This window comes from Octopus bimaculoides, chromosome 12, assembly GCF_046866305.1.
Source record: "Octopus bimaculoides isolate indiv1 chromosome 12, ASM4686630v1, whole genome shotgun sequence".
Classification (NCBI taxonomy): Eukaryota; Metazoa; Mollusca; class Cephalopoda; order Octopoda; family Octopodidae; genus Octopus; species Octopus bimaculoides.
The window spans coordinates 67,186,582-67,201,630 of record NC_142939.1 but is presented as its reverse complement, the minus strand read 5'-3'; the positions used below and the strand labels follow the sequence as shown (position 1 = coordinate 67,201,630).

The window sequence follows — 15,049 nt, the reverse complement described above, 5'->3', positions numbered from 1 at the left end:
CCTGATAAGAAACTCAGCCACTCCCATGTTCCTGTCGATGGACCTGATTGACTTGGAGGGATCGTTGTCAATTATCGCCTGGATCTCACCAACAAATTCTGGAGTTCTTTTCTTATCAGAACAATCAGAGTGAGTTTTCCGAGTTGCTGTACCTTCGGAATCACCATTAGACTCATCCAACGCTTTCTGAATCCTCTGCACTGTCCTCTGATTGACACCCAAACACTCTGAAATGTTCATATTGGAGCTTCTGGCCTGAATGCCAAGCAGTACAGCATGTCATTTCTAAATTTCTGGCAGAGTAAATTGCATCATGGTGCTGTTTTTCTCACAAACAAACAGTGCTCAAATGACCCTACCATACTGTGTAGTTAACAAAATCAAAAACAAACAATGTGCATGCACAAAATTAAAAATATAAAATGGTGAAAAGTTACCTATCACACCTTGTGTTATATATATATATATATATATATAGAGAGTTATTAATATTTCTAAGTCTCTCTAAAGGAGACTATGGCAGCGGTACTGGAAATTAATAGTTATCGCCAAGCCAACATGGCAGTCCCAAAATTAGGACGAAAGCTGCCGTGAATTAGCTCCAAGAAGCCATCGCCTCTAGCTAGCTATGTGACACACGAACCTGTGTCCTTTATAACCTTCGAACAGGGGAGGTCAGCAGTGTCCCCCTGCTGGTTTGGCATCTGCAGACTAGACTAGTTTCAGGGTGTTGCCCCTTGTCAATGCAGAGTAGCCAAGCCTTAGCCAGGCGGCGCTGCTGACTATCTGCTCGAAGGTTATTTATCTAATTTCAGTGGAATCTATCCACTGGTTTTCAGAAATAGAGTTATTAATATTTCTAAGTCTCTCTAAAGGAGACTACGGCAGCGGTACTGGAAATTAATAGTTATCGCCAAGCCAACATGGCAGTCCCAAAATTAGGACGAAAGCTGCCGTGAATTAGCTCCAAGAAGCCATCGCCTCTAGCTAGCTATGTGACACACGAACCTGTGTCCTTTATAACCTTCGAACAGGGGAGGTCAGCAGTGTCCCCCTGCTGGTTTGGCATCTGCAGACTAGACTAGTTTCAGGGTGTTGCCCCTTGTCAATGCAGAGTAGCCAAGCCTTAGCCAGGCGGCGCTGCTGACTATCTGCTCGAAGGTTATTTATCTAATTTCAGTGGAATCTATCCACTGGTTTTCAGAAATAGAGTTATTAATATTTCTAAGTCTCTCTAAAGGAGACTACGGCAGCGGTACTGGAAATTAATAGTTATCGCCAAGCCAACATGGCAGTCCCAAAATTAGGACGAAAGCTGCCGTGAATTAGCTCCAAGAAGCCATCGCCTCTAGCTAGCTATGTGACACACGAACCTGTGTCCTTTATAACCTTCGAACAGGGGAGGTCAGCAGTGTCCCCCTGCTGGTTTGGCATCTGCAGACTAGACTAGTTTCAGGGTGTTGCCCCTTGTCAATGCAGAGTAGCCAAGCCTTAGCCAGGCGGCGCTGCTGACTATCTGCTCGAAGGTTATTTATCTAATTTCAGTGGAATCTATCCACTGGTTTTCAGAAATAGAGTTATTAATATTTCTAAGTCTCTCTAAAGGAGACTACGGCAGCGGTACTGGAAATTAATAGTTACCGCCAAGCCAACATGGCAGTCCCAAAATTAGGACGAAAGCTGCCGTGAATTAGCTCCAAGAAGCCATCGCCTCTAGCTAGCTATGTGACACACGAACCTGTGTCCTTTATAACCTTCGAACAGGGGAGGTCAGCAGTGTCCCCCTGCTGGTTTGGCATCTGCAGACTAGACTAGTTTCAGGGTGTTGCCCCTTGTCAATGCAGAGTAGCCAAGCCTTAGCCAGGCGGCGCTGCTGACTATCTGCTCGAAGGTTATTTATCTAATTTCATATATATATATACATATACCCACTAATTGCATAAGACATGAAGGTGAGAGAGGAATGAAGCTAGTATGCTCTACTGGATGTGCAATGTCAGTGTACATGTGCAACAGAGTGCTAGTGTATTGAAGTTGTGCACAAGAGGAATTCGATGCAACGTGCAAGAGAGAAGACTGCTGGTGTGGTCATGTGATGCATATGAATGTAGACAGTTGCATCGTGCAAGAGGGAGACCCAGGAAGACATGGGATGAAGTATATTGAAGGCTGATCTCAAAACAGTGACCCTTAGGACTGAGATATCTGCTGCATTTCTGTACTCAAAAAGTTCCGTCTATCACAGCAGAATTGATACTGGTGCAGGTGCCACGCAAGAAGCACTGGGGCAGGGGCTATGTTAAAAGCAGTCATGCTGGTGCCACTTAAAAAGCACCCATTATACTCTGTGGAGTGGTTGGCAGCCATAAAAACCATGCCAGAACAGACAATGAAGCCTGGTGCAGGCCCCCAGAACTTACCAACTCCAGTCAAACCATCCAAACTATGCCAGGATGGAAAACGGACGTTAAATGAAGATGAATGATGTGTGTGTGCCTTTGTGTATCCCCCGCTACTGCTTGACAACCGATGTTGGTGTGTTTACATCCCTGTAACTTAGTGGTTCAGCAAAACAGACTGATAGAATAAGCACCAGGCTTTAAAGAAAAAAGTACTGGGGTCAATTGGTTTGACCAAAAGTTCTTCAAGGTAGTGCCCCAGCATGGCCATAGCCAAGTGATTGAAAGAGAGAAGATAAATTGAAGCCATTGTCTTTGGGCTCTTTTCCTGTTCTCCCATGGAACTCCTGGAACTACATGGTCCATTCCATTGTATTCCACAAGGTTTCAAAAAACTTCCATCCTCCATTTCCTCCATCACTGCAATCCCAGTTTCACACAACCATTCCAGAATCTAACAAGCAATTTAATCTTTCTGTGAAAGTGGCGATGGTGGTGGTTGAGGTGGTGGTGGTGGTGATGCAAGGTGGGATGGGTTCTTGTTGATGTTGGGGAAGGAAGCAGGGAGAAAGAGAAAGGGTTGTCTTCTGGAGGTACTTAATTATCAGCTGCAAATAGTCTTGGTGGTGGTTGGCATCAATGGCCAATTTTGGTTGGATGCTGGAACTGGTGGTGGTGGTGGTGGTGGTGGCAGTGGTTGTATAGCAATGATGGTGGTAGTTGCATGTTCTGCTGTTTTCAAACAAGATGTGCTTTATGCTTGTCCTTTCTCTCTCCCTCTCTTTCTCTTTCTCTCTTTCTTTCTTTCTTTCTCTTTCATTAAATAACATTAATTTTTAAATACAACTCAACTAACCCATTAAAATATTAATTTAGTTGTATTACACACACATACTGCCTTCCTCATCTCTCCTCCCCTCCTCTTCCTCTCACCCCATCTCCTGTCTCTCCTTCCCCTTCATTTCCTCTACATCTTCTCTACGTTTTTTCTTTCCCCCTCTTGCTTTACCTCTTCCTATTTCTCCATAACTCCTTCATCTTCGCCACACTTTCTGTCTCTCTCTCTCTCCTGTACAACTCATCTCTCTCTCCTCTCTCTCTCTCTCTCTCTCTCTCTTTCTACTTTGTTTTCCTCTCTCTTGATTTCTTTCTTATGCTTGTCATTTAGAAAAATTACCTTTAATTGATTTTTTTTTTTTTGCAGTTCCTCCCCCACCACCCCACCCGCAGCCCCACTCCACCACCGATGTAAACACTTCCTGACACTTAGCTTTGTATTTCAACATAAAAGGAAGAAGTACATTTATATGTGTGTGTGTGTGCATGTATATATATACGTACACATATCTGTGTGTGTGTGTGTGTGTAAGAATATATATATGCAAGAATATAGGAGAGTGTTTGAGTTGCTGACGGAAAATGGGAACATTTTTTTAACAGAAGACTAAAAGCTACAAGAAGAATGACTTATTGATTGTGTTCTTCAATTCTAAACTTTATCTAGTATGGGTTGGATTGGTCTTCAAATTTTCATTTTTACCTATATACTGTCAATGGTCAAAAATAGTAAGCATTTTAGTAAATGGGGCTAATCTGTTCTTTTGACACGTTTTTGTCCTTCCGAGTTACAGCAACCTTCATCGTTTGGGTGAAAATCTTTCTACCTCAAAAGATTGTTCTGTTGGCTTGCATTGAACCCTGTATCTTCCCTACTCCCCTGTTTTGTGACTGGGGTCTTAATAAACAGGATCTCATAAGGCCCACTTGTGGTAACCAACCTTCACATTATTCTTTCAATGTAAGGCTTGTTTATCAGGCATTATCTCAGTTTCAACACTTTGATGATGTGATTGTTTATTTTTAGAATGGTGCAGGTAGCACGTAAAAAGACACCTTTTGAGCATGGTCGTTGCCAGAACTGGCCCTCATGCCGGTGGCACGTAAAAGCACCCACTACACTCTCGGAGTGGTTGGCATTAGGAAGGGCATCCAGCTGTAGAAACACTCCCAGATCAGATTGGAGCCTGGTGCAGCCTTCTGGCGCACCAGTCCTCAGTCAAACCGTCCAACCCATGGCAGCATGGAAAACGGACGTTAAACGATGATGATGATGATATTGTCGGATGTGTGTGAGAGGCCAGATCTTGTTGGTTTGAACATAAAATGGAGAGTATTTGGCCTGGATTTGGCTGGTTTCAATGCTAAAGGGTTACACAACAGAGTAGTAGGTACCAGCCATCTGAATTGTGGCTTCTTCCTTAATTTTCTTCTGCAATGGTCTTCTCAATGCTGCTCTGTTTTTCACTAAATATTAAAAAGAAAGAAAGAAATTCTCATGACTTGAGAAACTTAAATGGTATTTTAACATCCCAGATTTCAAGAAACATTGTTATTATTGTTGTTGTTGTTACTATTATTATTATTGTTGTTATTATTACTATTGTTGTTGTTGTTATTATTATTACTACTATTGTGTTTAAGGTGTTGAGCTGAGAGAATTGTTAAGATGCCAGGCAAAATACTTAGTGGCATTTTGTCTGTCTTTGCATTTTGAGTTCAAATTCCACTGAAGTTGACTTTACCTTTCATCCTTTTGGGGTTGATAAATTAAGCACCAGTGAAACACCAGGGTCAATGTAATTGATTATCCTCCTCCCCCAAATTTGAGGCCTCTTGCCTTTGGTAGAAAGAATTATTTCTATTATTATTATTATAAGCCAGAATCTAAAGCAAAGTACTTAGAGATTCCATGTGTTCACGTGTGTTACATCTCCATTTTCTACAGGTATCAACCCAACTGAAGTGATGCAGTCCCTTAGAAAATTAGCAACCTCCACATTGGTCTGGAATCGGCTGGAGTGCAAGCTACAAACCTCTGTTGCAACAACAGCAGCAGCAGCAGCTGCTACCGTCAGTGGGAAATATTCCACGTTAGCTCAGCAGTTCTTAGAGGCAAACCAAAAGAAACAATTCCGCACACAGATTCAAGACCCTGTAAGTTAATATTTCTTATAATAGGACGGGTTGGGGGTGGTGAGCAGAATTACACAGCAGGGGTAGGGGAGAAAGAGAGAGAGAGTTACAAGATTAGTTTGTGGTATTTAATTTTATTGCTTTGCATTTCAGACGTTGAATCCTTGCTTGGGTCAACTTTCATTGAAACGAGGTCACTACAATAACTACCAGTAATACGTTATGATGCCATCAATTGATCAAAATTCAATCATAACCCAGATTCTTGGCTTCTTAAACATCTTAGTGTTTTGTCTGTCTGTGAAATATTTGCTTCACAACAATAATTCTCACACTTCACAAACATTCAATGCTATCAGTTATTTTTTTTTTGTCTGTCTGTCTGTCTATCTTTTTGTTTCTTCTTTTTCTCTCTTTCTCCTCCTCCCTCTCACTCTTGCCTCTGACTTCTTTTTTTTTTTTTTGACACTTTCTTTTCCTTTTTCTTTGCCTCTCACAACTCTTTCTCTCTCTGCTTTGTTTCCTCCTCCTCCTCCTCCTCTCTCTCTCAAATAACCAGCAGACTTCAGTATTTCAAGAATACTAAAGAAAAATGTCAAAGAGAAGACTCAACACTCCTGCAACAACTGAAGCACTGAAGTCAGAATAGATGATGGTAACAGCAGCGGCGGTGGTGGTGGTGGTGGCAGCGGCGGTGGTGAAATAACTTACTGGAGGTAGTTGTTGGTTTCTGTTACCTAGGTGATCTACTTACTATTGGGGGGTGGGGTAGTTGGAATAGGATAGGAGGAAGAAGAAGTTTAAGGAGTTGCTGTCTGTGGTTGGTAATCGAGATTATATCATCATGGAAAAATGTAGACAGGTGATGTTGCATGTTAGTGTGACATGAGCCATAGCATGGGAAGAGGAGATGTGGGGGCTGATGCGGATGGTCTTTTGGAGGTGTGAGATGTTACATGTTTGTGTGACATGTGGTAAGAATGGATCTGTTAGATAATATGTCTGAAAAGTGACACATGTGCTAACAGTAGATGACAGTGAAGCTGTCAGGTGATGTGTACAGGTGAGGAGATTGTGTTCTTTTGGAGGTGGGGTGTTTGGTGTTGGTTGGAAATGATTTCTGTCTTTGTGTCAAAAGTTGGTCTGTTTTGATGTGTAAAGTTACTGGCTAAAGGAATGGCAGAGCATAGGTGAGCTGAGAGAATGGCTTAAGGAATGAAGCTAATGGTTGATGTATGTTGGAAAGGTGACTTCAGATGTGGATATGAATTGTGAGCTGACTGGAAATGTGCTGTTGCATGCTGGTTAATGGATGATAGCTGTGGCATAGGAAGAAATGGCCAACAGACTGCCAGTGGCATGTAAAAAGCACCATTCAAGCAAGGTTGATGCCAGTACCGCCAGACTGGCCCTTGTGCCGGTGGCATGTAAAAAGCACCATTCAAGCATGGTCGATGCCAGTACCGCCAGAATATGAAGTGCACTTTATTTGGGAATGCTTGTGTGTTCTAAAAATGTAACTTTTTCCAAGTAAAGTGCGCTTCATATTCAAGGCTCTGATGAAGCTATAGGATGTTACCCTGGTACTCAACTAAGATTCTATCACATCTTATAACAGAAACAGCTGTAAGCTAATGAAGGTGGCTGTGGTCATGCTGGAGAACCACCATGAAATATATATATATATTCTTTTAGTCATTAGACTGCAGCCATACTGGGGCATCACCTTGAAGAATTTTAGAGGAACAAACTGACCGCCAAATACTTATTTTACAAGTCTCTTTTGCCAAACCACTAAGTTACGAGGGCATAACCACACACACATGCATGCATGCATGCGTGCGCACACATGCACACACACAGGTTTGGTGACACAAACAGGAAAATATAACTCAAAACGTGTGTGTGTGTGTTTATGTAGCATCATCATTATCATCATCATTTAACGTCTGTCTTCCATACTGGCATGGGTTGGACCACTTGACGGGAGCTGGCCAAGTTAGAAGACTACACCAGGTTACTCTGTGTGTGTATATAGTTATATATGTGTGTGTGTGTGTGTGTGTGATGTATATACATGTATATATATTTATGTGTGTGTGTGTATATATATATATATATATATATATATATATATATATATATATATATATATATATATATATATATATATATGTATATTATCTATCTGCATATATTAGATGTCAGACCTGTTCTTCTAGTTCATCAGTCTTGACAGTAAATATTTAAGTATCTAACTGTATTAAACAATACGCACACACACACACACACACAAAGAAAAACTGTTTTAATAAAGTTAAACACTTGTTTTTTGAGGGTTCTCTGTTATATTTTTTGTTGTATGTCATGTCAATGGAAGAGACTACAACAGTAACAACAACAAAAGGCACGGCCTCAACAATACTCGCCACTACCACCACCACTACCACCACCACCACCGCCGACACGTGTAATTTTGTTGAAATTTGATCTGGGAATAAAACTTGAGGTTTATGAGAAATTCATGTCTTGAGGCCTTGCTTTAATGATTTTTATCAGAGACTGACTTGTCGAGAATGTATAGAAAGTAAGTCAGAAGAAAATATGAATAAGTTTTATTATAACAATACTGCTTGTGTGATGTCTGTCGTGGTTGATGTTTGTTGTTCAGGTAAATCGCTTCTTTACTCATGCTAGCTTACCTTGTTCTTGTGCCTCCACTGTGAAATTGCTGTTGAATTCAGTCGTTCTCTTTCAACAACTTCATGCCTCATTTGCATTGAATACACTCCAGTTGTGCAAGCTGATGAAACATTCATCCATTCTACAGTATTCCCACTTTCTACACCCATGTATAATACTTGTTTTTTGTTTTGTTTTAGAGAATTAAATAGATTTAATGCCCTTTCTCATGGTTCCTGTTTGCTAATCTGAAAGGTTTTATATACTATCCCCCCCCCCCCCTCCCACCACATTTTGTTGTTGAAATTAACACCGAAGAAACCCTTTTCCCTTTGTGTTTGGAGAATTCTCAAAAGTTTTATCTGATTTCCCAGTTGACCTCGGCGGAATTTGAACTCAGAACGTAGCGGGCAGACGAAATACCGCTAAGCATTTTGCCTGGCGTGCTAACGATTCTGCCAAGCATTTTGCCTGGCGTGCTAACGATTCTGCCAAGCATTTTGCCTGGCGTGCTAACGATTCTGCCAAGCATTTTGCCTGTCGTGCTAACGATTCTGCCAAGCATTTTGCCTGGCGTGCTAACGATTCTGCCAAGCATTTTGCCTGGCGTGCTAACGATTCTGCCAAGCATTTTGCCTGGCGTGCTAACGATTCTGCCAAGCATTTTGCCTGTCGTGCTAACGATTCTGCCAAGCATTTTGCCTGGCGTGCTAACGATTCTGCCAAGCATTTTGCCTGGCGTGCTAACGATTCTGCCAAGCATTTTGCCTGGCGTGCTAACGATTCTGCCAAGCATTTTGCCTGGCGTGCTAACGATTCTGCCAAGCATTTTGCCTGGCGTGCTAACGATTCTGCCAAGCATTTTGCCTGGCGTGCTAACGATTCTGCTAGCTCGCTGCCTTAGTATCTCATTAATAATAAAGCAATTCTGTCAGTAGGCATGGCTGTGTAGTCTAACAATTTGGCTTTGTAACTACGTTGTTCTGTGTTCAATCCCATCACTCAGTACCTTGGATCATTAAACAGATATTTTAATGGATACTTCTCTGTTGTAACCCTTCTGATCAGGTGTCTGGTTTGAGGGTAACTTCTGATTTTGCTCCCACCAAATACAGACACACAGAAAGCAATCAGGGCTGCCATTAAACGACCTGTTTCTAAACGTTGCCGACAGCTGTAGAACTAAAGTGGTGAATTATTTTATAGGTAGAATGGATTTTTTTGCTCTAAATAATTATATATACAAATTATTACACATGTTACCGTTAGCAGTTGTGGCCTTGAAACTGTCACCTTATTGAGAGACTGGGAATAATTATGAGGGTTTTTTTTCTTGTTTTGTTTTTTATTTAGTTTTAGTTTTGGATTTAAAATCGCTCTATGAATGAGAAGTAAATTGACATTTAGAATGGTTGTTGGTTCTGAGATAATCCTATTTGGATACATCTGCTATGTTTGGTCTGCTTGCCTATGTAAAGAGTTGTTGATAGTGGTGAACTGGCAGAATCATTAGCATGCTGGACAAAACGTTTAGCAGCACTTCTTTTGGCTGATGCTCTGAGTTCAAACTCTGCCAAGGTCGACCTTGCTTTTCATCCCTTCGGGGTCGATAAATTAAGTACCAGTTGCGTACTGGGGTCTATCTAACCGACTCCAAAGAATATTTGTAGATCTCTGCCTCTAAATTTGAATTGCATTTGTTACAGAAAATGTATTTACATAGTTGAGGTGTAATTAATTGAAGTCAACTCCAGTATATAACAGGTATATACTTTAAACTTGTGAGAAAAATTCAATTCTGGCTTCTGTCATTGTTTTCCCTCTCTCTCTCTCTACTCTACCTCCCTGTTCCCCTTCTCACAAACATGTCTCTGGGTAGTGACTACTCTACATTAACAGTGTGTACAAAGCAAACCCCCACCCCCATGCTGTCACACCAGAACTGGGCAGGGTGGTTACAAATCACCCCCTGGAGTGATTTGCAAGCAAGCAGATGGAAAGTAGAGTTGGGGAGGTCCTTCTAGTGCTGTCTTGCTAAGGACTTAACGACTTGTTTAGTAGTGCTGGTACCATGGAAACCTGCACCCAGTGCACTCTGCAAAGTGGTTGGGAAACAAGTAGAAAACGTGGTACAGGCGTGGCTGTGTGCTAAGAAGCTTGCTTCCCGACCACATAGTTCTGGGTTCAGTTCCACTGTGTAGCTAGTGTCTCCTACTATAGCCCTGGGCTAACCAAATCCTTGTGAGTGGATATGGTTGAGGAAAACTGAAAGAGGCCTGTCATATGTATCTGTGTGCTTATGTCCTTGTGGCTGTGTTTGTTCCTCACCACCACAGGCGTTAGTGTGTTTACATTCCCGTAGCTTAACAGTTCAGCAGAAAGGATTGATAGAATAGACACCGGGCTTTGAAAACAAAAACAAGTACCGAGGTCGATTCTTTCAACTAAAATCCTTCAAAGCAGTGCCCCAGCATGGCCGCAGCCTAATAACTGAAACAAGTAGGAAGCGGAAATAGGATTGTTTAGTCTTGTCTTGCATCCAGTAAAGTGTGTGGTGCATTTGGTGACAGGGAGAGCATCGAGCCGTAGAAACCGAACCGAAATGGAACCCACGAGCACCAGTCTCTGAAGAACGGTTGACTGAAACCATGAAGATGCATCCAACCCATACCAGCATGGAAAGTGGATGTATTATGATGATGATGATGATGGTCAGTGGGAGTTGAACTCAAAATATAGTAATGGATATATAAATATTTGTTGTATGCATAGGAGCACTCGGTCGGTTACAACAACGAGGGTCCCAGCTGATACGATCAGTGGAACAGCTTGTTCGTGAAATTAACGTGGAAGTGGCTGAGCACTCCACAGACTCATGTACCTTTAACGTAGTTCTCGGGGAGATTCAGCGTGACACAGAATGTGACAAGACTGACCCTTGTGAATTACAGGTACAACTCATTTTTGCCAGCTGCGTGGACTGGAGCAACCTGAAATAAAGTGTCTTGCACAAGGACACAACACATCGCCGAGAATTGAACTCATGACCCTGCGATCGTGAGTGGAATGCCCTAACCACTAAGCCACTATATATATATATCATCATCATCGTCATTTAACGTTCGCTTTCCATTGCTAGCATGGGTTGGACGATTTGACTGAGGACTGACGAACCAGATGGCTGCACCAGGCTCCAATCTGATTTGGCAGAGTTTCTGCAGCTGGATGCCCTTCCTAATGCCAACCACTCCGAGAGTGTAGTGGGTGCTTTTACGTGTTACCGGCATGAATGCGTCACATGGTACTGGCAACGGTCACATTCAAATGGTGTTTTTTACGTGCCACCTGCGCAGGAGCCAGTCCAACGGCACTAGCAACGACCTCGCTCGAATGTTTTTTCATGTGTTACCGGCACAAGTGCCAGTATATTAATAATGATAATAGTATGACAACAAAAGAAAGAATGAGACCTTGATATTGTGTCAATAGAGGAATTTATCTATAAATATAATATGTGACAATTAGTCGGTTGTCATAATAAAACTCCGAGTTTTGGATGTCAGAGGAGACTTCCGCCCCGACACAACCTACAAAGACACACACAGATATAATCTCACACGCATGCGTATATGCATACATACAGGCATATTGATATTAATGACATATATACCTGTATCTAGAGAAGTGTTTACCTAAATTTACAAGTGTAAACGGGTACAATGAGAGAGCAGGGTGGGAATTGAACCCACAAACTTGCACATCTGACTTTCACTTCCACCTTGTATAAGCATGCTCTTTCTCTCTCTCTCTCTCTCTCTCTCTCTCTCTCTCTCTCTCTCTCCCCATCTTATTACCTGTGTCTCTCATATATATATGAAATATATATGAAAGCGAATGTGGTAAGCTGGCAGGAAGGCAGTGGGGTATGTAGCTTTGAGGCCTACTCAACAGTAAGTACAACAACAAAAGAAGCCACAAAGACAGACAACAGCAACAACAGCAACAACTACAAAAAGGCCAGCTGGTTGCTTTACTTGGCACAGCTGGTATGTGAGGAGTGAGAGCTGCAGAGGGAACAATGGCAGAATAAATAATAATAACGATGATGATGATGATGATGATGGTGGTGGTGATGATGATGATACTGTACAGCTAAGTCAACAGCTAAAGAACAGAAACTGTTGGAGCAGAGGAGAAAAGAAAGCCTAGTAATGAATGTAGGTAGTAGAATGGAGTTAGGAGATAAGGGGGAGAAAGCAGACATGGGGACAAACAAACAAACAGACTTATAAGCCATGGGTGGTGGTGGTGGTGGAGAAGAAAGAAAGACTTTTGTGGGTAGTAACACATTGGTAATTTGATCTGTCACTCATACACACACACACACACATACACGTGCGTGCATGCATACACAAGTGCAAGAGCGCGCCATATGCAGTGAATGGCGTGTCAGGGAGGGCATTGTTATGAAAGGAAGAAAAACTAGTTAGTAATGGTTTAACACATTTTTTTGCAGAGGAGGTGGGGGGGTGTGCTTACTTTTATGTCATTGCTACATGTGTGTGTGTGTGTGTGTATACAGACACACACATGTGTATGTGTAAGCATGGCTGTGTGGTAAGAAGCTAGCTCCCCATCCACATGGCTCCAGGTTCAGTCCCATTGCGTGGCACCTTCGGCAAGTGTCTTCTACTAAAGCTTTGGTCCGACCAAAGCCTTGTGAATGGATTTGGTAGATGGAAACTGAAAGAAGCCTGTTGTATATATATGTAACATGTATGTATACATGTGTGTTTGGCCCCACCACCACCACCACTCGACAACTGGTGTTGGTTTGTTTATGTCCCCTGTAACTTAGCATTTCAGCAAAGGAAACTGACAGCATAAGTATGAAGTACTGGGGTTGATTTGCATGATAAACAATTGAAGATGGTGCCCCTGCATCATGGCTACAGTCCAGTGACTGAAACAAGTGAGAGAAGAAAACTAAATGATATAGAAAGGCCATGCTGGGGCACTGCCTTCAGGAGTTTCTTCAATCATATTTATTTCACCCCCACTGTGTTTATTTCTGTTTGGTTCTTTATTTTATCAATCTTTGTCAACCTGCTAAGTTATGAGACTAAAAGGAACTTGATAAAAACAATACCAGTCACAAAAATGAATAGGCACAAATATATCTGCCCAGCTGCTTGATATATATGTATAAGAGAGAGAGAGAGAGAGAGAGAGAGAGAAAGAAGTTGCCACACACATGTAGGTAACAGTTAAATAATAATAAAAAGCTGCTTTTGCAGGTGACTCTAAACTCCAGAAATTCAGCTAGCATGGGTTGGACGATTTGACTGAGGACTGGTGAACCGGATAGCTACACCAGGCTCCAATCTGATTTGGCAGAGTTTCTACAGCTGGATGCCCTTCCTAACGCCAACCACTCTGAGAGTGTAGTGGGTGCTTTTACATGCCACCAACACGAGGGCCAGTCAGGTGGTACTGGCAACAGTCATGCTCAAAATGGTGTACTTTACATGCCACCTGCACAGGAGCCAGTCCAGCGGCACTGGCAGCGATCTCACTCGAACGTCTTTACACGTGCCACCGGCACAAGTGTCATCACGATTTCGGTTTCGCTTGCCCCAACAGGTCTTCGCAAGCCGAGTATCGTGTCCAATGAAGGAGACGACATTGGCATGGGTGCCAGTCGTCGAATTTAGTTCGATTTCAATTCCGATTTCACTTGCCTCAACAAGTCTTCGCAAGTGGAGTTTTGTGTCCAATGAAGGAAGGTACGCATAAGTGGGCTGGCTACTCCCCTGGCGGAGGCCTTGGATTTACGTCTCACTTGGCTTGACGGGTCTTCTCACGCACAGTGTATTTCCAAAGGTCTCGGTCAGAAGTCATCGCCTCAGTGAGGCCCAATGTTTGAAGGTCGTGCCTCACCACCTCATCCCAGGTCTTCCTGGGCCTACCTCTTCCACAGGTTCCCTCAACTGCAAGGGAGTGGCACTTTTTCACACAGCTATCATCATCCATTCTCGCCACATGACCATACCAGCACAATCGTTTATTTTGCCTATAAAAGTTATTTTAACGTACCGAGCTACTTGGTAAAATTATTAATTAATTGATTGATTAATTAATTAATTTGATTAATTGATTTTACCCTTTTATTATTAATTTGAAATTGTATATATATATATATATATATATATATTTGTGTCTGTTTGTTCCCCACTATTGATTGACAACTGATGTTGGTGTGTTTATGTCCCTGTAACTTAGCAGCTCGGCAAAAGAGACCAATAGAATAAGTACTAGGCTTACAAAGAATAAGTCCTGGGGTCGATTTGTTCAACTAAAGACAGTGCTCCAGCATGGTCGCAGTCAAATGACTGAAACGAATAAAAGAATAGAGACACACACACACAAAGTCAGCTTTCACTCTACTGGCTTGTGTCATAGCTCCAAATAATTAAGAATTTATATGAATATTTGTTGAGCACTTTTGGTGGAAAATACTTTGCTAAGACTAATTGTGTTGCACTCTCTATAGAGTATGTATGTCTTAGCACTGAGTCTGTCAGCTCTTAAGAACTGAAGTGAATAATCATTCCTTTGTGGCAGTTTTCCCTCAGAAGACAGTTTTCCCTCTTCGGGTGCATTTGTTTTGCTTTTCTCTTTTCTCTTCTCTTTTGGCACATTTATTTATAATGTGCCCTGATGTTCAACTTGTTCTAACTTCTGGTCACAAAGGGATTCTGTCTTTTTACACCATCTGATGAGAGTCCAAATTTACAAAAAAAAAACATTCTGAAATGGAAGATTTACTACAAAGATAAGACCATACAGATTCCATTTATAAAATTTATGAGACATTAGCTCTTCCCATCTATTCATTCACTCTATAGACTTGGGTCATAGCCCCAAATAATCCAAAGCACTTTTGGTGAATATTTGTGGAGCACTTTTAGTGATAGTACTCTGTGTAGTATGAA

General features: G+C 41.9%; 1 protein-coding gene across 1 annotated transcript in view; it reads left to right on the top strand.

The window, feature by feature from the left end:
- LOC106884486 (small ribosomal subunit protein mS29) overlaps nucleotides 1-15,049 on the top strand; it is a 44,286-nt gene that overhangs the window by 4,287 nt on the left and 24,950 nt on the right. Inside the window, exon 2 of the mRNA XM_014935897.3 lies at nucleotides 5,185-5,393. Within this exon, the coding sequence (XP_014791383.1) occupies nucleotides 5,205-5,393 (189 nt within the window). The 5' untranslated portion in view covers nucleotides 5,185-5,204. The remainder of the gene's footprint in view (nucleotides 1-5,184; nucleotides 5,394-15,049) is intronic.